The 26,052-nt window shown below is 62.0% G+C and overlaps 3 protein-coding genes across 22 annotated transcripts; all 3 read left to right on the top strand.

The window, feature by feature from the left end:
- Positions 1-149: 149 nt before the first annotated feature.
- DDX41 (DEAD-box helicase 41) lies at positions 150-6,200 on the top strand. The gene is made up of 17 exons (XM_050312154.1): positions 150-194; positions 272-370; positions 461-620; positions 701-775; positions 1,077-1,137; positions 1,792-1,928; positions 2,079-2,151; positions 2,318-2,471; positions 2,567-2,703; positions 2,883-3,045; positions 3,135-3,266; positions 3,445-3,516; positions 3,756-3,852; positions 4,175-4,324; positions 4,450-4,521; positions 4,690-4,800; positions 5,002-6,200. The coding sequence occupies exons 1-17, from the start codon at positions 171-173 to the stop codon at positions 5,136-5,138; spliced, it is 1,854 nt and encodes a 617-aa protein (XP_050168111.1). The 5' UTR covers positions 150-170; the 3' UTR covers positions 5,139-6,200.
- Positions 6,201-6,319: 119 nt separating this feature from the next.
- Positions 6,320-8,774, top strand: DOK3 (docking protein 3). The gene is made up of 4 exons (XM_050312156.1): positions 6,320-7,495; positions 7,625-7,718; positions 7,804-7,976; positions 8,058-8,774. Exons 1-4 carry the CDS (start codon positions 6,935-6,937, stop codon positions 8,772-8,774), a joined length of 1,545 nt encoding a protein of 514 aa, XP_050168113.1. The 5' UTR covers positions 6,320-6,934.
- A 187-nt stretch (positions 8,775-8,961) lies between these two features.
- PDLIM7 (PDZ and LIM domain 7) lies at positions 8,962-26,035 on the top strand. Of its 20 annotated transcripts, none has more exons than XM_050312165.1 (22): positions 8,962-9,049; positions 10,284-10,390; positions 13,777-13,928; positions 14,222-14,252; positions 15,851-15,867; positions 16,486-16,640; positions 18,200-18,236; positions 18,894-18,932; positions 19,055-19,209; positions 19,565-19,601; positions 20,215-20,253; positions 20,376-20,530; positions 20,897-20,933; positions 21,744-21,782; positions 21,905-22,059; positions 22,407-22,443; positions 23,378-23,436; positions 23,569-23,803; positions 23,880-24,060; positions 24,222-24,342; positions 24,781-24,896; positions 25,139-26,035. In XM_050312165.1, the coding sequence occupies exons 2-22, from the start codon at positions 10,286-10,288 to the stop codon at positions 25,223-25,225; spliced, it is 1,989 nt and encodes a 662-aa protein (XP_050168122.1). In that variant the 5' UTR covers positions 8,962-9,049; positions 10,284-10,285; the 3' UTR covers positions 25,226-26,035. The 20 variants fall into 20 exon arrangements, with proteins under 20 accessions (XP_050168122.1, XP_050168121.1, XP_050168129.1 ...); XM_050312164.1 differs by lacking the exon at positions 18,200-18,236 and adding an exon at positions 16,934-16,970; XM_050312172.1 differs by lacking the exons at positions 16,486-16,640; positions 18,200-18,236; positions 18,894-18,932.
- Positions 26,036-26,052: the final 17 nt, after the last annotated feature.

Raw genomic sequence — 26,052 nt, 5'->3', positions numbered from 1 at the left:
CCGCGGCGGGGGAGTGGGAAATGTAGAGCGCGTTCTGCGCAAGTTTGGCCGTCGCGGGGTCCCGTCGGGCCGGATCGCGTCTCCCGCGCCGTGGCTCCTTCCCTCGCGTTGCTAGGCGACGGCGCCGCGCGTGATGACGTCACTTCCGCGGTCGGTTCCGGGAAGGCGCCATGGAGGCGGCGGTGGAGCGGAAGGTGGGAGCGGGCCCGGCCCCGGTACTGCCCGGCCCCGGTACCGCCCCGGGCCCCCCTCACCGCGTCTCTCCCCACAGAGGCCGCGCGAGGAGCCGGCGGACGCGTCCGACCTGTCCGGGGAGGATGACGAGGACTACGTGCCCTACGTGCCCGTCAAGCAGCGCAAGCAGCAGATGGTAAGGGGGTAACGGGGCTGCGCGGGGACCGCTCCGAGCGCCCCTCCCGGCGCGGGGCCACTCACTCCTCACCGACCCGCGTCCTTCCAGCTGCAGAAGCTGCTGCAGATGCGGCGGAAGGTGGTGTCGGAGGAGGAGCAGCGGGACAGCGGCAGCGAGCAGCGCGGGGACGAGGATGACATCCCGCTGGGGCCGCAGTCCAACATCAGCCTGCTGGACCAGCACCAGCACCTCAAGGAGAAGGCGGAAGGTAAGGGTGGAGCTGGCAGGGGGCACTGGGGGAACTCCAGGGGCAATGGAACCCCCTCACTGTTTCCTGACTCCCCCCAGCTCGGAAGGAGTCGGCCAAGGAGAAGCAGCTGAAGGAGGAAGAGAAGATCCTGGAGAGTGTGGCTGAGGGCCGAGGTGAGTGGGAGCTCTGTGTGTCACACCTACCTCCAGAGCTGCCAGGGCTGTTCCCTGCCTTGGGAATGTTCATACCCAGGGGTGGGACTGGAGGTCACAACAGGTCCCCCTGTCTGGCACAGTTGTGGCTGTGGGATAGCCTGGGCACGGCAGCACTTGCTGTTCTGTACCCAGGGGGGCTGTCAGGGCCTGCTGCTGCCCCTGCTCTGTTTCCAGACATGATCTGCCAGGCTGTCTGGTCTCTGTGAGGTTGCTGTTGATCTGAAGAGCTTGCACTGACTCCTCACCTCTGTTGCTGCAGCTCTGATGTCGGTGAAGGAGATGGCCAAAGGCATCACCTACGACGACCCCATCAAAACCAGGTAAGTCTCACAGCACAGGGGTTGTCTCTCCCAAAACATCACTTGCTTGTGGCTAAGGAGAACCAGGAGCTGCACAGCCTCAGTGCTGCTCTTCAGCTGCTGGCTTTTCTCCTGCCCCGGTGGCTTTGTGCCATCATCTGTAAGATCAAAGGCTGTTGAGTCACCTGGCATGTTGTTTTATGTCCAGTAAGGCTTGATAAAACACATTTCTGTTAAACTTCAAGGCTTGAGTGTGAATCTTTGGGTCTGGGAGGTTGTTTAGGCAGAGGAAGAGGCTGGGGAGCCAGGGCTGCTCAAGGCAGTGGTCAGTCAGAGGTTGGACCTGGGGATCTCAGAGGTCTTTTCCAACCCCAGTGTTTCTAAAGTAGCGTCAGAGATGATTGAGGTGTGTCCATGGCATGTTCCATCCCCTATCCATAGGCTGTTCTCAGGTGTCAGCTTGGGCCTCCTCACTGAGACTTTGAGGGAATGTTTAACGCATAGAACTCGGATCTGCTCCCACACTCACACCACGGAGCCCTTTGGTGTTACCTGTTATTCCTGGGGGGACATTGGAGCCTGACAGAGAGTTCCCTTGGATTCCTCCATGGGGGCTGCTGGCCCTGGAGTCCTGGCCTCATTCTGCACTATGACCTGTCTCTGTTCCCTTCCCAGCTGGAGAGCTCCTCGCTACATCCTGGGCATGTCGGAGGCGCGGCACGACCGCGTGCGCAAGAAGTACCACATCCTGGTGGAGGGGGAGGGCATCCCACCCCCCATCAAGAGCTTCAAGGAGATGAAATTCCCAGCAGGTGGGCTGGGAGAGGAGGCTGGCAGTGATCCCAGCTTTCCTCTGAGGGGTGTTTGTCACTGGTGGAAGAGCTGCTGCTGGGACACGGGCGGGAGGGGAAGAGAAGGGAGAGTTCAGGTTGTGAGCATGGGTGTTTGTTGTTCTCTGACAGCCATCCTGAGGGGCCTGAAGAAAAAAGGGATCCAGCAGCCAACACCCATACAGATCCAAGGCATCCCTACGATGTGAGTGCTCTGTCCCCATCCTGGAGTGCGGAGCACTCGCTGCCTGCAGCCCACCCAGTGGTGTGGACTGGGGGTTCTTGCTGGTGACAGATGCACCCCGTCACCTTGCTCAGCCCTGGCAGTTTGGGCTGTTCTGTGATGCTCAAATGTCCTGTTTCCCTGGCAGCCTCTCAGGAAGGGACATGATTGGTATTGCATTCACTGGCTCTGGGAAGACCTTGGTGTTCACCCTCCCGGTGATCATGTTCTGCCTGGAGCAGGAGAAGAGGCTGCCGTTCTCCAAGCGGGAGGGACCCTATGGACTCATCATCTGTCCCTCGGTGAGTGCCGGGGGGAAGCTGTGGTTGATATGCCATGGCAATCCCGGGTCCTGCCTGCCCAGAGGTGTAGGAATGAGCTGGTTTTGTGTCTGCAGCGGGAGCTGGCTCGGCAGACCCATGGCATCCTGGAGTACTACTGCCGCCTGCTGCAGGAGGATGGGCTGCCCCCCCTGCGCTGCGCCCTCTGCATCGGGGGCATGTCCGTCAAGGAGCAGATGGAGACCATCAAGCAGTAAGACCTTCTGGGGGAGTACATGGGGCTGGAGTTCTGTCAGGGGCCTGAGGGGTGGCACCCTGGCTTCAGGACAGCATGGGGGGGAAGGTGATGTGCCAGGTGACGTGCCTTCCCTCTGTATCCTGCATGGGGCAGGAATCCCGAGTGCCTGACCGTGTCCTCCTCTCACCCCTCAGTGGGGTGCACATGATGGTGGCAACCCCTGGGCGCCTGATGGACTTGCTGCAGAAGAAGATGGTGAGCCTGGACATCTGCCGGTACCTGGCCCTGGATGAGGCTGACAGGATGATCGACATGGGCTTCGAGGGGGACATCCGGACCATCTTCTCCTACTTCAAGGTACTCAACTACCATGACACCAGCACCCAGAAGCTCAATCCCTGCACCTACCGGGTTGGGGGAGTGCTAAATTCTTGTTCCCTGCACAGGGCCAGCGGCAAACCCTACTCTTCAGTGCCACAATGCCCAAGAAGATCCAGAACTTTGCCAAGAGTGCCCTGGTGAAGCCCATCACCATCAATGTTGGGCGAGCAGGTGCTGCCAGCCTGGATGTTGTGCAGGTGAGGTGTTTGGGTGCTGCCCCCTGCCTGTGTGGGAGACCAGCACCATTCATGAGGGTGCTTGATGCCTCCCTCTGCCAGGCAGCTGGGGTTCATGACCCTTTTTCCCAGTCAGATAAGGGATACCAAGCAGTGGCAGTTTCTCTGCTGCCTGACCCATCCCTGTGCTTGTACCTAGGAGGTGGAGTATGTGAAAGAGGAGGCCAAGATGGTGTACCTGCTGGAGTGCCTGCAGAAAACCCCTCCACCTGTGAGTAGTGCACTGGGGGCAGTGGTCACACCGCAGCCCTGGGCCACAGGGGGAGCTGGCAGGGCGACCCCATGTGAGGGCTGGGATGTGAGTGAGCCACACTCCACATATGAGCAGGGACCAGCCCTGCTCTGTGCTCTGCTCGGCATGAGGGAATGGGCTTTCCAGGGGGCTGTGCTGGTGCCAGCAGTGCCAGCCCACAGAAAGGCGGCTCTTCCATGATGTCTGTGCTGCTGCAGGTGCTGATCTTCGCAGAGAAGAAGGCAGATGTCGATGCAATCCACGAGTACCTGTTGCTCAAGGGCGTGGAAGCTGTGGCCATCCATGGAGGGAAAGGTCAGTGAGGGTCCCAGGGAGGCCTGGGCTGTGATGTGACCCCCTTCCTCCAGGGATGTGTGTGGTCAGGGGAAGTCTCAGTGTGCAGTGATTGGTGATGGTGTGAGGGAGGGCTGTGGCAGTGTCAGGAGTGAACTCCATGTTGCACAAGCAGGCATAATCCCGGTACAGGTCCCTATGGGACACAGAGGTTCCTCTGCTCCTTTGTTTGGGGAAAGGCTGCCTGGGGAGCCCCACTTGAGCTCTGAGACCGTAGTAGTTGCTACAGTAGGTAGGGCTGGGAGTGCTGCCCTTGCTGATCTTCTGTGCTGGGCTTTTGCAGATCAGGAAGAAAGGACAAAAGCCATTGAGGCCTTCCGGGATGGGAAGAAGGATGTCCTGGTTGCCACTGACGTTGCTTCTAAGGGTCTGGACTTCCCAGCCATCCAGCATGTGATCAACTATGACATGCCAGAGGAGATTGAGAACTATGGTGGGCACTGGGCCCCACGGGACCCATCAAGGGGTTGCAGAGGCCAGCAAGGCTCTGCACTTGTCTGCAGTGTCTGTCTGTCACACTGCACTCACCTGGTCCTGATCATGTCTCTGTCCCAACAGTTCACCGGATCGGGCGCACAGGCCGTTCAGGCAACACTGGCATTGCCACCACCTTCATCAACAAGGCCTGCGGTGAGGAACAGCCTGGGAATGGGGGCTGCGGCTCTAAGAGACACTTGGGTTGTGGCAAGGGGGGTTTTCTGAGCAAGCAGGATGTCTGGAGCAGGGAGAAATGGTGGCACTGGGCAGGGCCCCCCCACCCCTGCTCGGACTGTGCCTGACATGTATCTCTGCCCCCAGATGAGTCGGTGCTGATGGACCTGAAGGCCCTGCTCCTGGAGGCAAAGCAGAAGGTGCCTCCTGTGCTCCAGGTGCTGCACTGTGGGGATGAGACCATGCTGGAGATTGGAGGTGAGAGACTCCAGGCCGGCACAGGGACCCCCCTGGTCTGCAAAAGGGACCCCCAGCTCCCGAGGCAGTTCCTGCCTGGCCATGCAGGCAGCCTGGTGCCACAGCACTGGGGAGACAGTGATGTAGCCCCTCTGCTCTGGGGTGGGGAGCCTCTGTCCTGGTGTGGCACAGCTCCTCCTAACCTCCTCCCTCCCATTGCAGGCGAGCGCGGCTGTGCCTTCTGCGGTGGCCTGGGCCATCGCATCACCGACTGCCCCAAGCTGGAGGCCATGCAGACCAAGCAAGTCAGCAACATCGGCCGCAAGGACTACCTGGCCCACAGCTCTATGGACTTCTAGCCTGGGGAGTGTGCTGCCCCACATTCCACCCTCAACACAGGCTTGGGCTTCCTTGCAGCCCAGGGGCCTGTCCTGCACTGCTGTCCATGCTTTGGCCACTGGGACTGTTGCCAGCTCAGCCTGATGAAGCTTCTGCCCTGGGAGGAAATGTGTGGAGCTGTGCTGCAACAGTGCATTACATCAGCAGGGACATGTTGGGCAAGCAGGTAGCAGTGCCTGAGGGCAAGAGGAACCCCAGGTGGGGCGACTTGTCTGTGGCCAGCTGCCTGCTGCCCCTGCCAGCCCCCTACAGTGGCATCACCAGGGTCTTACATTGCTCCTCTCCAGAGTTCCTCAATTCCTCCGTGTCCACCCCTTACCTGGTATTGTCCATCCTCAATGGGGGCTGTTCTGCATCCCCAGACTTGCTGGGATGCAGCTGGGGTGAGGTGGCGCATGTTGTGCTCATGTTGGGCGCTCCCGGAGCTGCTTCCTGTGCTCTGCCCCCGCGTTCTGCCCCACTGCCCTGCAAGGGGGAGGGCGGGCACACGGACACCTCCTGTGGCCCAGCCTCTGCCCCCCATCCCACACCCCGAAAAGGGGAAGTCGCTGTGAGAAGGAAGTCTGCCCCATGCCCTTCCTTCGGCTGCAGCAGTCACATTTTCTCCGCTGCGGGTAGCCCAAGTCCCTTGTCCTCGTGCTGGCCAGAGTGGACTGGTCCCATGGAGAGACCGGTGAAGGATGGGATCCTCTATGTGCAGCACTGCAAATTTGGAAAGGTAAAGGGTGGGGTTGGGGCTTTTAGAGGGTTTGCCCTGATCTGATGATGCCAGCCCCCAGACCCTCGGCAATCTGGGAAAAGGGGGGAACTGGAATCAGATGCCTTGGAACTGCTGTGGGGGGAAAAAACTTCCTCTCCCAAGGGGGAGCCCTGGGCCCTGCAGCCCCAGGAGTGGGGTTCTCCCTGCGGCTGAGGGGACTCACCCATGTGGGCACACACTTGGGCTCACCCCTGTGCAGGGTCTGTCTGCTCGCTTGGTCACCGCGCGAGTCCCAGTGGAACAATAAAGGTGTGTTACTGTGGCACAGTTCCAGGGTGTGTGTGTGGGAGCCCCAGGGCAGCACGTGGGATGTGGTCCTGCGCCCAGCCCTCCCTCCGCCTGGCCCAGGGGGCCAGCAGCATCCATGGGACACCCTCATGGCTTGGGCTGCTCCCCTGCACCCTCGGGTTGGGCACTGAGAGCCACAGCCCTTGGGGGAGGGTACAGGTGATATGGTGGGAGACCCTGGGGTTGGGCCAACTGCAGGGAACTATTGCGTGTTGGTGAAGAAGGTCCTGCTGTCACCCTGGCCATGCCATGGCAGGGATGTATGGGGCTGCAATTACTCTCTGACCTCCCTGGTGTGCAAGAGCCGAGCCCTGGAAGCTCAGCAGGCAGCCGGCCCTGTGTGCAGGGGGCCAGTGCCTTGCCGTGCAGGAGACGGGCTGGGGGCGGTGGGTATTTTGGGTGTTTGGTTGCATCTGGTTCCTGCAGGGTGGAGGCTCTGCTGCACTTTTGAAGCACATGGGGACACGCGCCCCCGCTATCCCATGACAGGCTGGGAAGGTGCTGGTGCTGCAGAGGCTCCCCTGGGAGGAAGCGGGCTGCTCAGCAGATGTGAGGCTGCCAGCAGGAGCCCCAGTAGCTCAAAATGGCTTTAATTTGCATCAGGGTCTGTCCTGAGAACAGCTCGAGCTCAGCTGCAGCGGTGGCAGGCCAGCACTTGCAGTGGGGAACAAAGAGCAGGACCTGGTGCTCAGGGAGCCAGGAGTGAGCATGACTCACCCAGCAAGCTACGCCAAGCCTGCCTGGGGCAAGGCCCCCCTCGACCCAGTGGTCTGGGGGTCTGCACTGTCCCCAGCTCTCCAAGCCCTCCTGCAGCACCTGGCAGGTGCAGGCTGGGATGCCCCCTACACCCCTCCTGCCACATACGGGTCTTTCCAAGCGCTGCTGGCCCCACATGGAGCGCAGCACTGCCAGGATGCAGCAGGCAGCTCCTTGCTGACCCGTTTTTTCCCTGCCTGTGCCCCTCCCATTCCTCAGAGGTCCTGGAGGAAGATGCGAGCCCAGCTGTTCGCCGCCAGCCCCTCTGGCGTGGCCCGCATGGAGAAGTTCGACGTGCGGGATGATGGCACAGCCCCGGAGAAGACGCCCCTGCAGCGCTGTGCCCGCCGGGTGATCCGCCTCTCAGACTGCGTCTCCGTGGGCCCGGCGGGCACGGAGAACTGCCCTAAAGCCACCTCTGCCTTCTACCTCACCACCACGGAGAAGAGCTACGTGCTGGCAGCTGAGCAGCGGGATGAGTGGATTGCCCAGCTCTGCCAGCTGGCCTTCCAGGTACTGTGGGCTCTGGCAGAGTCAGGAGCCCTTGTGTTGCTCCTGCTTGGATGAATTGGGGGGCTCAGGGCTGGCAGGGGGCTTGTGCTCCCTGCTGTCCCAGACCATGCTCATGTTCCTCTGTTTCAGGGTGCAAAAGAGACAGTGCCGAGTAGTGACAGGACCCAGCCCAGCCCCTCTGTCCCCATGGAGGAGAACTCTCTCTACTCTTCCTGGCAGGATTGTATGTGCAGGGTTGGGGGATAGGGCTGGCATGGGCTCCAGATCAGTGCTGCAGTGCTGACCCCTGCCCTGTTCTGCTCCTGCAGTGACCGAATTCCTGGTGCTGGTGGTCCAGACAGACGCGTCCACCCGCTGTGGCCTGCAAGGGCAGTATCTGCTCTCGGCCCTTCCCCAGAGCCTGACTCTGAAGGACCTGCAGTCCCGCCAGCCCCTGCTTACCTGGCCCTACCCCTTCCTCCGCAAGTTTGGCCAGGATCAGGTGAGTCCCCTGATCCCTCCTTGGGGCTGCTGGCTCCCCAGGGTGGATGCCAGCCCCTCACCCTCCCCTCTGGCCCTGCAGGCTGTCTTCTCCTTTGAGGCTGGTCGCCGCAGTGACTCCGGCGAGGGAACCTTCACCTTCAGCACCCCACGGGCCCCTGAGCTCTGCCGGGCTGTGGCTGCTGCCATTGCCTGCCAGCAGCAGGGCAAGGACACCCCAGACCCCAGACTCTTCTGCGTCCCAGACCCCCAGCTCTCTGCACAGGGCCTTGAACCCCAACCCTGGGGACCCGGGACAGACGATCCCCAGCCCAGGCCAGGCCCGGGGGCGGCACAGCCTGCCTCCCATGCCCCTGCCAGCCTCCTCCACTTCACCCCGCCGGACCCAGAGGGCTCGTGCCCCATCGTCTACGCCTCCATCGCACGGGGCCACCAGCCCCTCTTTGTGCCAGGGCAGCCGGGCTCTTGTGAGCCCTGGGCCGCGGGGAAGCCGCTCCCTGAGCATCTCTATGAGAACATCTTCACCGCGGAACCGCTTCCAGTCGGGACACAGGAAGAGGAGGAGGAAGGGCAGTGGGAGCTGGGGTGCCGACAGGCGCCCGAGGGCCACAGCAGTGAGGGAGGACCCCTCTATGACAACCGGGCCGCCCTGGCACAGCCCACCGGGGCCGCGGGCTGGGGGCGCGGGGGGCAGGAGGCGCTGCTGGGGCGCTCCAGGCACAAGCCTCATAGCACCCTTCGGGCTAAGCTGGTGCGGCTGCTGAGCCGGGAGAGCGCCGGGGCGCGGGACTGGGCCTGATGCGGTCGGTGCCGTTTGGTCAATAAAGGCCCTGCCCGGACCCGGCTCCGCCGCTGCTGCGGAGGGGGCAGCTCTCGCCTCTCCGCCAGGGGGCGCCGCCGTGCCCGCCCCGCCGGGCAGAGGTGAGCGCGCTGATTGGCCGAGCCACCCACTGGCCCCGCCCCGTCCCGGTGCTACATAAGGCGGGTCCGGGCCGGGCGGGGTGGTGCTCGGGTTCGAGTCCCGTGTCCGCCCGCTCCGTTCGGCTCCGCTCCGCCGAGCCCCCGCGGCCGCGGGTGAGTGCGGGGGGCCTGGGCACGGCGGGGAGCTCCGCCCTCTCCGGGGGGGATGGGGACGCGAGGGACGGAGGATTGGGGCCTGGGTCGGGGCGAAGGGGGATGGTCGGGGTCGGGCCCGTGCGGGGCAGAGCCGGCGGCCCCGATCCCCGGGAGGGGCGGTGCTGTGGGATGGGGAGGGGTCGCGTGGCCCTCCGCGGGGCAGGGGGGCTCCCCAGCAGTAGGAGGGCCTGCCCGGGCTGTGCGCGCTGGGGACCCCCGGTCCGGCCGGGCCCGGATCCGCCGGGAGGGGTGCGGGGTGTCCGCCCCGTCCCGGCGCCTCGCTCGGGCTTGCGCGGCTGCCGGGCGCCGGGAATGCCTGACACGCAGCTCTTCCCCCGGCCCTCCCGAGCAGGGAGCGGGCTGGTGTCGTCTTACACGCCTTATATAGCCCGCACCGGCCCAGGGAGAGCGGGGGCACGCTGGCCCCCGGCCCTGCGGCCGCCCTGCCGGCCCGTGCGGGGCGCGGGGAGTCCCGCAGACGACCCCGCTCCACCCTGGCAGGAAGGTCCTGGGGCGTTTCGCGGGGGTCTGGCGGCTCCAGGTGAGGGGTGACAAGAGGCTGGTGCCGGCCCATCTGCCCGGAGCCTTGGCCGGCTGACAGCTGTCAGGCAGGGGAGCGCTGGGATTCCCTCCCGCCGAAGCCCTGGAGATGGACTCGCTCCCAGGGAGCATCTGCTCAGCCGGCTGCTGGAGTGTCAGCCTGGCTGCTCTGCCAGGCGCCTCGGGTGGCATCACGCAGCTCCTGCGCTGCTGCTGCTGCTAATTCATCCGGCAAAAACGCTTCTGGTTCATATCCCTCCATACCTGCTGTTGCTTCTCTGCGATCTAAACAGCCTGGGCTGTCTGCAGTGTGAGTTCCTGGGGTACTGCAAGGGAGAGCACAGCCCAGGTTTGGGAGGAGAACAGAGCCCACAGACACTCCACTGTGGGTGGCAGCAGGGTTGTGCCTGACTCTCTGGCGCTAGTCAGTGTTAGCCTGGGCCCCTCAGCTCTGACGTCCTGAAGGAGATGCTGATGGATTTGGGGTGCGTCTCTAACCACATTGTAGGATGGTCAGGGTGGAGTTACAGCTGGAAATGTGCCCTGCCTCCTCCTGTCCTGCCCTGCCAAACGCTGGGCCCCCTCCTCAGCTGCTCTCCTTACATTGTTCCCATGAATCCTAATGCCAGGATCACACCCTCTTCCCTTGCAGAGATGGGCGACATGGAGTCCTACAAGGTGATGCTGAACGGGCCGGCACCCTGGGGCTTCAGGCTGCAGGGAGGGAAGGATTTCAGCATGCCGCTCTCCGTCTCCAGGGTAAGAGAAGCCGAAGCTGGTGACACCCATCCTTCCTCCTGCCTCTGTGGGAGGGAGGCTGTGGCAGCAGTGTCCAGGAGGCTGAGCTGGAGTCCTACAGGGGATGCAGATGAGTTGGGGCCCCAGGAGTGCTGCATCCTGCTCTGCCTGGCTCCACATAGCCTCCTTGGTGCCTTATCAGCTGCAGCCCGGCACGGGGGTGTTCCGGGCAGAGAACTGCGGCAGAGATGTGAAATGCTGCACAGCCTCTGCAGAGGGGGGCAGGGGAGGCCCCTTCCGGAGCATGCCCACCGCAGGGGGAGGGGATCTGCTCTCTGAGATGTGGGACTGCCTTCCTGATCCACATCCCAACGCTGGGATCGGCATCCCAGGACCCAACCAGCATCCTTCTGCCCTCCCTTCCACTGCGCAGCTCCTAACTCCGTGCCTGAGCTCATCCCTGAAATGGGCAGGGAGAGGAGGAAGCTTCTGCTGCTTCCTGCACAGTGACATGATTCCCTCCACAAAACTATTCTGTTTCTCCAGGGAGAACCGTTGTGCCACAGCTGGTTGTGACTGAGGCCTCAGGTTTGAGCTGTGCCCAGTGCAATGCTCAACCAGGCCAGGTCTGTCCACGGGCGGGTGCTGGCCACAGCTCTGGCCACGCAATTGCCTTATAAGCCTTGGAATGTGACTGCAATGCCTGTGCCTCTGGCGCTCGGGCAGCTGGCACGGAGGCTGCTTCTTGAAGGACAACTTTGCTCGTGGCACCGGACGCTGCGTGGGGCCCTGTCCCCGGCACGAGCTTGGCACTGCATGCCTGTCCCAGAGGACACGGATCTCTGCAGCACCCAGGCAGGGACGATGGCCCCTAGGGCACCATGTGAGGCTGGAGTCACCAGCACCGCTGCCCCAGGGCCTGCTGATCTCTGCTGAGCATGCAGAGAAGGCTTCAGCGAGTTTATTCTCTAAAAAATGTTTCTCTTGGCTGTGAGCCAGCGCTTAACAAAGGGTCTGGTCGGATGGAGGAGCCTCCCAAAGCCCGGGGCAGGGGCCTTGTGAAGCAGCACTTGGTGGGGCTTGGGCAGTGCTGCCGTCAGGAGCAGTGAGGGCATTCCCAGGGGATGTAGCCAGCTTTGGGGGGCTCTCTGTTAAGACCAGGCTGTGTGGCAGGACGATGTGCTCTGTCTGATGGGAGGGGGTGAGCCTTGCGCTGCTCTGCACCCCAGAGACATTCCTAGCCCCAGAGTTCTTGCCCAGAGCACACTGCTGCCTTTGGCCACCATTTCCCATGAACTTGCCCTGCTAAAGCAGGGTGGAAGGAAGCATCCTGCCCCAGCTTTGAGGGCTGCAGTGGGGTCCTGCTCTGTGAAGCCGAGGAGCCTAGGGGGAAAGCAGCACTGGCATGTACTCTGGCTCTTGGCTGTATCCCTCACTGTGACACTACTGGGTGAGCTGTCAGGCTGCTGGCCTGACTCACTGGCCACACACAAAAGAGGTGCCACCATGGCCCCCTGCACAAGGACCTCCTGTGGCAAGGGGCTCTGCTGGGGTACTGACACTGGGGCAGACTGTATGCCACAGTCCCTGCAGCAGAGCCAGGGCAAGGGCTGCCATCTGGGGAGCTGGGTGCTGTGTGGCACATCCCAGCAACTGCCGGCTGGGGAAGAGGGGAGACCCTTGGTTCTGTTGGCAGGATGGTGCTGGGGGATGTACCTTCCAGCCTCTCCTCACCGTGCTGGGTGGGGCTCTGTCCTGGGGGTCCCTGGAAGGGGTGGCAGGTGGGCACCTCTCTGGGCAGGGTGACAGAGGTGCAGGGAACAAAGGACTGGCTGGGTGGAGAAGGGAGGAAGGAAACCCTGGGTTTAGGTTAGCAGGCCTGGGTGGGAAGCGGGAGGGCTGGCACCGCTACGGCTCCTGGCTCAGCTGGCACCTGCCACAGGAGTTTCCTGACATGCCAGCATGGAGGGGGACGGGAAGTGCTGACCGGGCTGGGTGAGGCTGTGTGACGCAGCCTGACGTGCTCTCCCCTTCCCAGCCAGCCGTGTGAAAACCTTTCCAAGCTACTGCTCCTGCCTCCAAACCCACACAACCACCCCGCGCCTTCCCCAGCCCTCCAGGGCAGCAAGCCGGGGCTTGCAGCGGCATTGCCAGCCAGCACCGCTGCTGCCCAGGGCACCCTCCTGTGCTGGTCAGGAGGAGCAGGCACTGGGCTGAGGGGTGGAAGCGGGGTGCAGGAAGAACCGAGCCACATCCAACCCGGCTATAGGGTTTGGCCTCACGTGGAGCGGCAGTGTTGGCGCAGGGAAGGGGAATGTGGCTCTGGGGTGAGCCAGGCTCTGCGCACGGGCAAGGAGGGGCCAGGACTCAGCGGCAGGGATTTTTCAGCCCTCTGACAGTGCTGGGAATCTGGCTCGCTCCTTTTATGTTCATGTCGAACAGGACTTGAGGAAATACTTGGTCCGGGTCCAAGCGCCTCGAGTTCTTCCATGCTGGAGGAGCAGGAATGGCTACACCCTGCCCACATCTGTCTGTCTGTCTGTCAGTGCCTGGGAGCTGTGTGGTACTCCGGGCCCTGCTCGCCTCTGGCTGTGCATCCCTGGTGGGAGGGGAGGGCAGGACAGCCTCCACTTCCCAGCACGGGGCTGACGTAGACCCGTGCCACGGAGCCCCAGCGGGGGCAAGGCGCATCCCTGGCACTGTGGCCGGGAAGGAGAACCTGTGGCCGTGCTCTCGGCTGTCCCGGCGGGGCGATGTCTGGGGGAGCAGCGTGGGTGGGGGCGGTTGTCTCCCTGCCTTGGGAGGGCTCCTGCTCCTCTGTGGGAATGAGGTAATGTCTGCGCCTGCTGGGAATGGGACGGGAGCATGGAGCTTGGGCGGCTGGGGGAGTGCCCAAGGGGTGCCTCCCCTGACCCCCCCCCTTGCCCCAGGCGAAGGGCTGGACATGCCTGTGGTTTGCAGTGAGATGTGGGCTGCCCAAAGGGCCCTGACTCACTGTGCTCCCTTCCTGCCCGGGACCACAGGGATGGCTCTGAGGGGTAGCTGGGCTTCCTGCCGAGGCTGAGCCAGCACCGCCTCCGTGTTTGGCCTCATGAGGATGAGGCTCTAGGGTGCTGGCATAGTCCCCAGCCATGCCAGAGGGCAGGGGCTGGGCAGTGCCCAGGGGTACTGCTTTGCTCGCTGCTGCTGCCAAGAGGAAGCAGCTGCTCTGGGCTCATGCACTGGAAAATGAGGAATGAGCTGGGTGTTCCCACCTCCCCCAGGGTTAGGCCTGTGTGGGTATCCTGTGCTGGGCTGGAGAGCCTGAGTCCCAACAGACCCCTACCTTCATAAGGATGAGGACATCCCTCTACTCCTGAGCCAGCACTTGGCTGTTTCAGCTCTCCCTAATTCTCTCTGTCTTGCAGCTGACTCCAGGTGGGAAGGCGGCTCAGGCTGGCGTGGGAGTGGGCGACTGGGTGCTGTACATCGACGGGGAGAGCACCAGTGCCATGACACACATTGAGGCCCAGAACAGGATCCGTGCCTGTGGGGACAGGCTCTGCCTCACCCTGAGCAGGTAGGAATCATGGGTCCTGCAAACATGGGTTCCTGATGTGGCCAAAGCAGAGCCAGGGCCATCTCCCAGCATCTCCATATCCTGCCATCACTGATCCAGCTCAGAGCTGGGCAACCCCTGGCTGGGTCTGAGGGCTCAGCTTGGCTGGATGGGGCTTAGCCTGGCTGTGAGCCACAGGGCAGTGCCAGCGGGCCATGGCTCCCCTTGGGTGGTTGTTGCATCCCTGAGGTACCAATGTCCCAGCAGTGCCTGGGCCAGTTCCAGCACCTGCCTATCTGTCTCCTCTCTTGCAGAGCCCAGAACCAGCTGGGGAAGCCGCAGAAGGTACGTGTCGCTCCTGGTGCTGCAGTGGCAGCTCAACCTCATCTCAAGGGAAGGGAATCTCTGAGTGTAGATGGATAAATAGACTTTGCTCCTGGGGCTCACAGGATTTTAGGGGACTGGGGTGCATTTGGAGGTCTAGATAACCCTGCTGGAGTAGCAGCTCTGACCTCTGGCACTGTGGAGAATCAGAGAGAGCTGTGTCTGCCCAGAAGGCAGCTTGGTCCAGGCTGTTCCCCTGCTTGTGCCGGGCTTGGGCAGGGGTACAGAGGGGTCAGTGCAGGGGAGGAGACTGGGCAGCTGCAGCACCATGTTTGCTGGTGCTGGGGAGTGCCCTGGCACAGGGAGGCAGGACTGGGGCTGGTGACCAGTGGCTCCTGGATGGAAACTGCCTACATGGGTTCAGCTTTGTGCCACAGGATGGTTGCGATGGGTGTGTGTGCATGCACCGCCCTGCCATGGGCAGCAGCAAGTGTCTGGGGCACCTACTAATCCTCCAACGACCCTCAGGCTGGGTTTGTGACCTGCTGTCACTGGGTTGGCTACCCTGTGGAGAGCGGTGCCAGCCTGACAGAGCCCAGTGTCTGAGGTGCACGTGCTCTCCAGCTTTCCTACCTGGCTGCCTGCTGCGCTGCCTGGCCCGGGGCTGCCCCTTGCATGCTGCTTGACGTGTGAGCCCGTGTCTGTGTGTTTTGTCTCGCTCAGGACTCACTCCCCTGCTCTGAACCCCTGAAATATAACTTCGCTCCCAGCACCGCCCTCAACAAAACAGCTCGGCCCTTTGGGGCTGGCTCGCCTCCGAACCCACGGCCCGGGCTGGTGACGAAACCCGTGACGTACGCGCCCCTGGCGCCAGCCTGCACCCCCCAGCACAATGGGTATGTTGCTGTCCATCCTGCTCCCTGAGGACTGGGGGGAGCCCGCTGCCCAGCCCTGCTGCGCCTTGCATGCCAGACACCATGGGTGGGAGTGGGTGAGAGTGGGTGAGAGTGGCCGTGCCGGGGTCTCCGGTGGCTGGTGCTGAGGTGGCACAACAGGACTGTTGCACTCAGGGACACACAGCCACACTCGTGCTGATCTAGCTCAGGGATGTGTCAGCCTGTGTCCTGCAAGACATGACACAGCGGCTGTAGCAGGACTCTGGCTGGCATCTGCAGCAGCAGGGAAACAGTGGCTACCTGGGGATGTCCTGCTGGTCCCCTGGCTGCCGGCATAGGGTGGGCAGCGTGAAGCCCCCCAGCACTGCGCAGCACCATCCTCACCCAGCTCTGCTCAGCTGCCTGTGTCTGGCATCTCCTGGTCCCTCCTGAGAGAGCTACTGTAGTGCCCTGGAACTGGGCAATGGAGTGGGATGTGACACTGGCTGCCCTGGGCACCCAGGCCTGTTCTCAGGGTTGAGGGAGCACAGTCTGGTCCATTGGCATCTGCCCCTGTGCCCCGGTGTGCTCCCAGCCCTGGGCGAGCTGGGTGTGAGTCTCAGGGGTAAGGGGACTAATGTAGGCCATAGGTGAACTCTGGAAACTTCTTGGGTGCTGCAGGTCTAATTTCACCTTCCTTTTTCTTTCTTTCTCTCCTCCCTTTCTCTTTCCCTCTCCCTACAGGTGCTGAGCCTTGACAAGTCAGTAAGCCTTTTGCCTGTTCTCTCTATCCTCCCTGCATGCCTCTTCCCTGCTATTGCCCTGTTCCCCTGGGCAGGGCCAGCCTGGGGACGGGCAGCACATGCTGCTCTGCCCATCTGGGTGGGTCACTTTTGGCAGCAAACTGTCCTCAGCCTGAAGGGCAAGTGCTGTCTGTCTCTACCAGTTGCTGGGGCCCTGGAGTGTCCTTGTGTGTGATCCCTTCCCTGCTCCCCAAGATGTGGCTCGGCCAGACAAGGGCTGATGGGCTGTGCTAGGCACCCTGCCCAGGGGCAGGTGGCATGCCATGGGCAGTCACTAGGCTCTGGTGCAGTTCCCCTGATGGTCGTTTTTTGGCCTTGGCTTATTCTTGCTCTGTCCTTTCTCCTTCTGGCCCTTGGGGCCATTATAAGACTGTCAGGAATGGTGGTCAGTCCAAAGTCGGTCCTTCATGAGCCAGGTCTTTACTGGGGAGAAGTAGAGGGGTGGGGAGTAAGGCAACGTGTGGTGTCTTGAGTACTGGTGTGCTGTGGTTCTTTGCCAGGGGAGGTGTGGGGCAGCCCCAGGGAAGTGATGCCGTGAGATCTGTCAGATTTGACAGATGACTCTGTCACTCACAGGCAGCCCCCTCAGCTGCTGGAGCCCCCCAGCAGCCCCGTGTGCGACCCTGTGAAGCTGCGGATGTTAGAGGACATTGATGACTCGCAGCCCCACAGCTGGACCTCCCAGTCCCGCTCCTTCCGCAAACTGGCCCGGCTGGTGGGCGCAGACAGCAGTGAGTTGCTGTGGGGCATTGTGGCACTTGAGTGTTGGTTTTGGCCCCATGTGGCCCCTGTGGGCCAGCTGAGCCAGTGGGAGCTGCCCGGGGCTGTGTGTGGGCTCGTGGTGGTGCCACTGGTCTGGGGCTGTGCTCTGCCCCATGGCTGGGCAGGGCTGTGCAATGAGGCAGGTGGGTGGCTGGAAGAGAGGGCGTTTTCCCTTTCCTGTTCCTTTTCCATTTCTTTTATCTCTGAACCTCAGTTGCCACAGACTGACTCTGTCTCCCCCTTTCTCTCATGTTGCACTCAGTGGAGGATGGTGAGGATGAGCTTGTTAAAAAGCCCAGGTAAGGGGAGTGTGTGCTCAAGTGGCAGCAGGAGCCACAAGATGCTCAGCCCACCTGGCTGCTTCGTCCTCACAGCTTGCAGTCACTCTGGGGATGCTCTTTGCCCTGTTGCTCTTTCTTGTTTCCTCCTCCTCCATCCTCTCCCCTTCCCAGAGCCGAGCGTTTGGTGGAGCTGCAGAGCCTGCCCTACACTGAACCCACCGTGGGCACTGCCAGTGCTCAGCCACTGCTCTGACTGTCGCTTTGGGAGGGTCCTGCCTGGACACCCACCAGCCAGGCGGGATGTCCTGTGCCGGGTAGGACCCTCTGGGCACTGCTGGCACCAAGCTGGGGAGACCAATCTCTGCCATTGCTATTTAAACAAATGGTATCTGGAGAAGGCTGATGGCACTAGCAACACCTTGCTGGGGGTGCTCTGAGGTTCCAGGCATTGCCTGGACCTGGGGCACAGTGTGCCATGAGCCTGGCATGGAGTCGCTGGGCAGAGCTGGGTGAGTGTCGCCGACTTCTCCTTGTGCTGGAGCACATTCGTGAGGGATGGGCTGAGCGCTGGTCAAATACTGAGTGTTGTGCTACCCTTTTCTCCAATACCACAGGGATGCCCACGGGTCCAGCTGGGGCACAGTGGAGCAGTGGTGAGTGCGGTGGTTTGACAAGGGCACCTTTGGGAGCACTACCCTGTGGTGAAGCAGGGTCTGTGCTTGGTGTTGGCTGAGCTCCTGCCCTCTGTCACTCACAGGCAGCCCCCTCAGCTGCTGGAGCCCCCCAGAAGCCCCGGGTGTGACCCTGGGAAGCTGCGGATGTTAGAGGACGCTGAGGACTGGCAGCCCCGCACCGGGACCTCCCAGTCCCGCTCCTTCCGCAAACTGGCCCAGCTGACGGGCACAGATGGCAGTGAGTTCCTGCAGGGCCTGGCACTGGCTGGGGGTGATGGACTGGGGTAGCCAGAATCTGGCAGAGCCTGTGGGGTGATGGGGCACTAAAGGTTTGGTTTTGGCCCCCTTGAGGGCAGCTGAGCCAGCGGGAGCTGCCCGGGGCTGTGTGTGAGCTCGTGGTGGTGCCATTGGTCTGGGGCTGTGCTCTGCCCCATGACCGGGCATGGCTATGCAATGGGGTGAGGGGATGGCAGGTGGGGGGAGTCAGTTTTCCTGCTTTCCCTTCCTGCTGTGCCTGGTCCTTGGTTGCCACAGACTGACTCCATCTTTCCCTTTTTTTCCTGTTGTGTGCAGTGGAGGATGGTGAGGATGAGCTTGTTAAAAAGCCCAGGTAAGGGGAGCGTGTGCTGAAGTGGCAGTAGGAGCTACAAGGTGCCTACCCCGGGCTCAGCCCACCTGGTTGCTTCATCCTCACAGCTTGCAGTCACTCTAGAGAAGCTCTCTGCCCTGTTGTTCTTTCTTCTCTCCTCTCCTTGTCCTCCACCCTCAGGTCTCTCTCTTCTCCATGCCCCTGGAGATGAGCTGCTGGCGGAGCTGCAGAGCCAGCCCCATGCTCACCCCACAACAGGCACCGCCAGTGCTCAGCCACTGCTGACCATCACCTTGGGAGGGTCCTGCCCAGACACCCACCTGCCAGACAGGGTCCCCAAATGGGGTGTCCCTGTGCTGGGTAGGACCTGCTGGGCATTGCTGGCACAGAGCTGGGGAGGCTGAGATGCAGCACTGTATGCTGGACACAGTGGGTGAGGGTGGCTGGTGGCACTGATAACACCTTGATTGGGGTGTTGGGAGTTCCTGGGCAGGACTGGACCTGGAGTACAATGTTTTGGGGGGCTGTGGAATGGCTGTAAGGCTGGTCAGGAGTGAATGCTGATGGTATTTCCATGAGGCTTGTGTATCCCTGATGCGGTGGGGGCATACAGGAAGGACGGGCTAAGCCACGGGTCAATCACTGACTGTTATGCCACCGTTCTTTCTGATACCACAGGGATGCCCATGGGTCCAGCTGGGGTACAGGGCAACAGCGGTGAGTGCCAGGGTCTGGCAGAGGTGTTGGCATGTGCCAGGGCACCTTTGGGAGCACTACCCTGTGGTGAAGCAGGGTCTGTGCTTGGTGTTGGCTGAGCTCCTGCCCTCTGTCACTCACAGGCAGCCCCCTCAGCTGCTGGAGCCCCCCAGCAGCCCCGTGTGTGACCCTGTGAAGCTGCGGATGTTGCAGGACATTGATGACTCGCAGCCCCACACCTGGACCTCCCAGTCCCGCTCCTTCCGCAAACTGGCCCGGCTGGTGGGCGCAGACAGCAGTGAGTTCCCTCGTGGCCTGGCACTGGCTGACCAGCCAGGTGTGCTCGGCTTTGCTGGAGCATTTGGAACCAGATAAAAGCTGTGGTGTGTTGTGGCAGTGGGGCATTGGTTTTGGCCCCATGTGGGCCCTCTGTGGCAGCTGAGCCAGTGGGAGCTGCCCAGGGCTGTGTGCAGGCTCGTGGTGGTGCCACTGGTCTGGTGCCATCCTCTGCCTCATGGTCAGGCAGGACTGTGCATTGGGGTAGGGGGCAGCAGGAGGAGAGGGTGTTTTTTCCTTCCTTTCCTTCCTTCTATGAGTGGGTCTCGGTTGCTGCAGACTGACTCCATTTCCCCTTTCTCTCCTGTTGCACTTAGTGGAGGATGGTGAGGAGGAGCTTGATAAAAAGCCCAGGTAAGGGGAGCATGTGAATTGGTGGCAGCAGGATCCACAGGGTGCCCACCTCGGGCTCAGCCCACCTGGCTGCTTCATCCTCTCAGCTTGCAGTCACTCTGGGGATGCTCTCTGCTCTGTGCGGATTCTTTTCTCCCTCTGGGTCCTCTCCCAGACTCGTGCTGTTTCCAGAGCTGCACAACAGGCACCACAAGTGCTCAGCCACTGCTCTGACTATCACCTCAGGGGGGTCCTGCCTGGGCACCCACCTGTCAGACAGGCTGTCCCCAAGCAGGGTGTCTCCCTGTGAGATGTGCAGGCAGGACCCTCTGAACGCTGCTGGCACAGAGCTGGGGAGGCCAAAGTGCAGCACTGTGTGTTGGACACAGTGGGTAGGGATGGCTGATGGCGCTGACAGCACCTTGCAGGGGTGTTGGGAGCTGCTGGGCAGCAACTAGTCTTGGGCATTGTGTCCCATGTGCCTGTGGAGCACCTACAAGGCTGGTTGGGAGTCACTGCTGCCAGCATTTTCACATGGTTTGTGCCTCCGTGGGACTGAGTGCATGTGGGAGGGACAGGCTGAGCCATGGATCAACCACTGACTGTTGTGCTGCTGTTTTTTCTGATGCCACAGGGATGCCCGTGGGTCCAGCTGGGGCATGGTGGAGCAGCGGTGAGTGCCAGGGTCTGGCAGAGGTGTTGGCATGTGCCAGGGCACCTTTGGGAGCACTACCCTGTGGTGAAGCAGGGTCTGTGCTTGGTGTTGGCTGAGCTCCTGCCCTCTGTCACTCACAGGCAGTCCCCTCAGCTGCTGGAGCCCCCCAGAAGCCCCGGGTGTGACCCTGGGAAGCTGCGGATGTTAGAGGATGCTGAGGACTGGCAGCCCCGCACCGGGACCTCCCAGTCCCGCTCCTTCCGCAAACTGGCCCAGCTGACGGGCACAGATGGCAGTGAGTTCCTGCAGGGCCTGGCGCTGGCTGGGGGTGATGGACTGTGTTGGGGTAGCCAGAATCTGGCAGAGCCTGTGGGGTGATGTGACACCAGGGCTTTGGTTTTGGCTCCAAACCACCCCTCTGTGGCAGCTGAGCCAGCGGGAGCTGCCCAGGGCTGTGTGTGAGCTCGTGGTGGTGCCACTGGTCTGGGGCTGTGCTCTGCCCCATGGCTGGGCAGGGCTGTGCAATGGGGTAAGGGGATGGTGGGTGGGGAGGTCGGTTTTCCTCCTTTTCCTTTTCCTTGCCCTTTCCCTTCCTGTTGTGCCTGGGCCTTGATTGCAGCAGACTGAGTCCGTCTCCCCCTTTCTCTCATGTTGCGCTCAGTGGAGGATGGTGAGGATGAGCTTGTTAAAAAGCCCAGGTAAGGGGAGCGTGTGCAGGGGCTGCATGTCCCAGGCAGGTGTCTGGGCACTTCTGGCTCTGAGCTGGGGATGCTGAGCTGCACCTTAGCTTTTTGGGCATGTGGGTAGTGGAGGAGTCTGATGGCACTGGGAAACCTGGTTATGCAATGTAGGGAGGTGCTGGGTAGTACCTGCAGTTGGGGCACATTGTCCCTTGAGCTTGGTATGGAGCTGCCAGGTGGATAGACTGAGCTGGGTGAGTACCACCAGCTCATTTGCCCTCACCCTCGCTGCTTGTGGTGACTCTCAGGAAGCTCTTTACCCTGTAGTGGTTTCTTGTCTCCCTCTCCATCCTCTCCCAGAACTGACCTGTTGGCAGAGCCACAGACCCCCCCTTCCCTCAGCCCACAACAGGCACTACCAGTGCTCAGCCACTGCTTTGACTCACCTTGGGAGGGTCCTGCCTGGACACATATGCCATACAGGTGTCCTCAAATGGTGTCCCTGTGCCAGGCAGGACCTCTGGGCACTGCTGGCACCCAGCTGAGGAGACTGAGATGCAGCACTGGGTGCTGGACACAGTGAGTGGGGGTGGCTGGTGGCACTGACAGCGCCTTGATTGGAGTGTTGGGAGGCACTGGGCAGCAACTAGTCCTGGGGCTTGATGTCCTGTGGGGCCATGGAATGGCTGCAAGGCTGGTCAGGAGTGAATGCTGTCAACATTTCCATGAGGCTCATGTATCTCTGAGGCTGTGGGTGTGTATGTGAGGGATGGACTGAGCTATGGGTCAACCACTGACTGTTGTGCCGCCGTTTTCTCGATGCCACAGGGATGCCCGTGGGTCCAGCTGGGGCATGGTGGAGCAGCGGTGAGTGCCAGGGTCTGGCAGAGGTGTTGGCATGTGCCAGGGCACCTTTGGGAGCACTACCCTGTGGTGAAGCAGGGTCTGTGCTTGGTGTTGGCTGAGCTCCTGCCCTCTGTCACTCACAGGCAGTCCCCTCAGCTGCTGGAGCCCCCCAGAAGCCCCGGGTGTGACCCTGGGAAGCTGCGGATGTTAGAGGACGCTGAGGACTGGCAGCCCCGCACCGGGACCTCCCAGTCCCGCTCCTTCCGCAAACTGGCCCAGCTGACGGGCACAGATGGCAGTGAGTTCCTGCAGGGCCTGGCGCTGGCTGGGGGTGATGGACTTTGCCTGGGTTGCCAGAGCCCAACAGGGGCTGTGTTGTGGCACTGTAGTGTTGTTCTTGGCCCCATGTGGTCCCCATGGGCAGCTGAGCCAGCGGGAGCTGCTCGGGGCTGTATGTGGGCTCGTGGTGGTGCCACTGGTCTGGGGCTGTGCTCTGCCCCATGGCTGGGCAGGGCTGTGCCTTGGAGCAGAGGGATGGCAGGTGGGGAGGTCAGTTTTCCTCCCTTCCCTTTCCCCTTCTGTTGTGCCTGGCCTTGATCTCTGCAGACTGACTCTGTTTCCTCCTTTTTCTCCTGCTGCGCTCAGTGGAGGATCATGATGAGGTGTTTGTTAGGAAGCCCAGGTAAGGGGTGTGTGTGGCAGCAGGAGCCCTGTGGGGCTGCATGTCCTGGGCAGGACCCGTTGGGCATTGTTGCACCTCAGCAGGGAATGCTGAGCTGTGCTGTCGTGTCCCAGAAACAGCAGTTTTGGGGTGGCTGATGGCACTGGCAAAATCCTGCTGGGGTGTTTTGATGTTTGGGCAGCACCTGCACCTGAGGCATGGTGTCCTATGGGCCTGGCGTGGGGCAGCTGGGCAGAGCTGGTGGGTGTCACCTGCTTCTCCCTGTGTGGGGCAGGGAAGGGAACCAGGGCTCTTCCTTGCTCCATGAAGCTGGGCAGGAGCAGTGCACCGCACCCCATTTTTTTACCTTCACCTGTCTGTGATGCCTTCTGCCCTGGTGCTGTGGCCCTCGTGTCCCAGCTCTGTCCAGTTTGCTCTCCCACTAGTAAAAGCTCCCGGGTTTGTAACCATCGGTTTCTTGTGTTTGCCCTGAAGAGGCACAGAGCCACAGGCTCTCCCTCGGTCCCTGTCCCATCTCTCGGGTGGGCTGTACCTCTCTGGCCCTGGCTTTCCCTGCTTGTCCCCAAATCTGCTGAGTTGGGCCCCAGGGCTTCCTGCATCAAGTTGGGTTCAAGCCCCTCTGCACCCCAGTGTGACTGTGAGTGATCACCACGTGTGAGCAGGCAGCCAGAGTCTGTGGGGTCCCCAGGGTCCCTGGTCAGTCTGAAGCAGCCCAGATCCCTCCCTCCTACTGCTCTTCAGACCACCACAGCAGGTACCAGACACCCCAGGGGTGCTGTGTCTTGGCAGGGCTGATGGTACCTCATCACCAAACCAGCTACTGGCTGGGCACGGGGGCTTGGCCAAGTCCTGCCTGCTTGTTGGGTTGGGGGGCCCTGCCTGCACCCTCTGGGCAGCAGAGTGGGGCAGGCTGGATTAACTGCGTGTTCTGTAGCCAGGTCTCCGTGTCGGACCCATCTCCAGGAGCAGCGATGAAGACTGAGCCGGGCCTGGGTGAGCAAAACATCTCTGGGCTTTTTAGGAGAGGAGTGGGGCTGCTGGGGGATGCCACTCGCCCAGCCACAGGTTCTGGGAGGGAGCTGCAGAGGGATCAGGACTGTTGTAGAGACTTTTGTGTGCATGCAGCCCCCAGGACCCCCACTGCCACTCCCGGCCCCACCAGCCGCCCACCCTGGGCTGTGGACCCGTCGTTCGCCGAGCGCTACGCCCCGGACAAGACGAGCACGGTGGTGAGCAAGCACAGCCAGCCGGCCACGCCGACCCCCATGCAGAACCGCAGCTCCATCGTGCAGGCGGCCCAGCAGGCCCCCGAGGGGCCCGGCTGCACCCCCCTCTGCTACAAGTGCAACAAGGTCATCAGGTGAGCCCTGGCCACCGCCACCCCCTGCCAGCATCCTGGGCCCCAGCGTGGCTGACGTGGCTCTGTCCTGCTGCAGGGGACGGTACCTGGTGGCACTGGGACATTATTACCATCCCGAGGAGTTCATCTGCTGCCAGTGCAGGAAGGTGCTGGATGAGGGCGGCTTCTTCGAGGAGAAAGGCTCCATCTTCTGCCCAAAGTGCTACGACACACGCTACGCGCCCAGCTGTGCCAAGTGCAAGAAGAAGATCACTGGGGTGAGTGTCCCTCAGCCTGTCCTGCGCCTCCTGTCCTTGCTCCCTGCTCACCTACGGGTGCCTGGCTCTGTCCCTTCCCACCGTGATCCCAACCCATGGGATCCCTTGTCCCTTCCTGCCCTGGGTGGTCCTGCTCCTGGCTGACAGTCTCTCCCCTCCAGGAGGTCATGCATGCGCTGAAGATGACCTGGCACGTGCAGTGCTTCACTTGCAATGCCTGCAAAACTCCCATCCGCAACCGAGCCTTCTACATGGAGGAGGGACAGCCCTACTGCGAGAGAGGTAGGACCCAGGGACCCCATGTGTCACCCCATGTGGCCCTGGTGCACTGTTGGGGCTCAGCAGCTGCCCACAGGGGTTGGGGGGGTGAGCTGCTCTGGGCCATGGGGAGCTCCTGCAGCCCTGAGCTCTCTATCCCAGTCCTCCCGGTAGTGCCATCGCTCCTGTGTTGTCATGGTGATGAGGGAGGATGTACATCAAAGCGAGTGCTGCACCCTGGGAGATGAGGTTTGCCTCCTCCCTGCAGCCCTGTGGTGGCCAGGCCACCTGCACGGCACAGGCACTTTGCCTGGGTGTCTGGGGCATCGTCCCCTCGGGACTGGCAGCAGGTTGGCCCCAGGCTGTGCCTGTGGGATCCCGGCTGAGCTGCAGCCCTTCTCCCCCGAGATGAGGGGCTGTGGTGCAGAGAAACGCTGACCTGGGCTCTACCTCTCCACACAGACTACGAGAAGATGTTTGGCACCAAGTGCCGCGGCTGTGACTTCAAGATCGATGCTGGGGACCGGTTCCTGGAGGCGCTGGGGTTCAGCTGGCACGACACTTGCTTCGTCTGTGCGGTGAGACTTGTGCCTGTGTCTCTCCCCGACAGTCACGCCCTGCATGGGGCACACCAGCAGCACAGGGACCCTGTGGCCACAAGGTTTTCCCTACTTGGCTCTGTGCTGGGGGCTTGGGAATTGGCTCTGAGCCTTTTGGTCCATGGTACCTTGTGTGACACCAGTGCTGGGCTTTGGGGGTGGGGGAGACCTGGAGGCTGACTCAGCCCCCCTGACCTGACCACCTGTACTCTCCTCCCCAGATCTGCCAGACCAACCTGGAAGGGAAGACGTTCTACTCCAAGAAGGACAAGCCGCTCTGCAAGAGTCATGCTTTCTCCCATGTGTGAGGGGTGGAAGTTCAGCTGTGCCCATACGTGCCCCTGGCCCTGCATGCTCCTCTCCCCCCATCCTGATGCCTCCAGGGAGCCAGGCTGGGCCCTTGGCCCTTCCCCTTGCTCCTGCCTCTTTCCTGGCAGCTCCTGGCCTGAATTCAGCTGGAGACAGTGCTGGGTGCAGAGCCCTTATAGCTGGGTGGCTTCTTCTGTGCTTCCTGACTGGCCCTAGGAGCCCTGGGAAGGGGACACTGCATGGATCTCCTGCCCCTGAACCACGCAGCATAGTGGGCACAGCTGTGCCGAGGTTGGAATCAGGGATGCTCTGGCACAGCCAGGCTGCTCCCTTGCTGCCTGGCAGCTCAGTGCTGGGGCAGGGATATTCCTATCACATCCCTGAGTGGGTGAGGACCAGCCCCCTGCCACACTCTTCCTCACGTTCCCTGCTGTGTGCTTAGTACATGGGGCTGGAAACCCAGCCCTGCTCCCCTGCCCACAGCAACGCCCCAGTCACCCCACAAACTGCTGCAGTGGCTTCCTGCCCTGGCTGCATTCCAATGAGAGTCTGTGCCTTGCCAGCCCACTGCTCCCCTGAAGCCGGCAGCACCCCCAGCCTGGTGTGCCCCAGCCCTGAGCTGGCAGCGTGTGCTGATGGCCAGCTGGCCGTCTGCTCCTGCAAGGCTTGGGCACAGCTTCCTACCAAAGAGTGCTCTGCCACCACCGTCCTGGGCCCGTCGATGTCCTCCCCCACACACCCTCCAGTCGGGCTGCACTGATGTAGCCACGGTGCTTTTAGTGCCTTTAATAAACACGTCTCTGCGAGTGCCGGCTGTCTCCAGGCC

Source organism: Myiozetetes cayanensis, unplaced genomic scaffold, assembly GCF_022539395.1.
Source record: "Myiozetetes cayanensis isolate MyiCay16 unplaced genomic scaffold, myiCay2020 scf17, whole genome shotgun sequence".
In the NCBI taxonomy this organism is placed as follows: Eukaryota; Metazoa; Chordata; class Aves; order Passeriformes; family Tyrannidae; genus Myiozetetes; species Myiozetetes cayanensis.
This window is presented reverse-complemented; position numbering and strand designations above follow the sequence as displayed.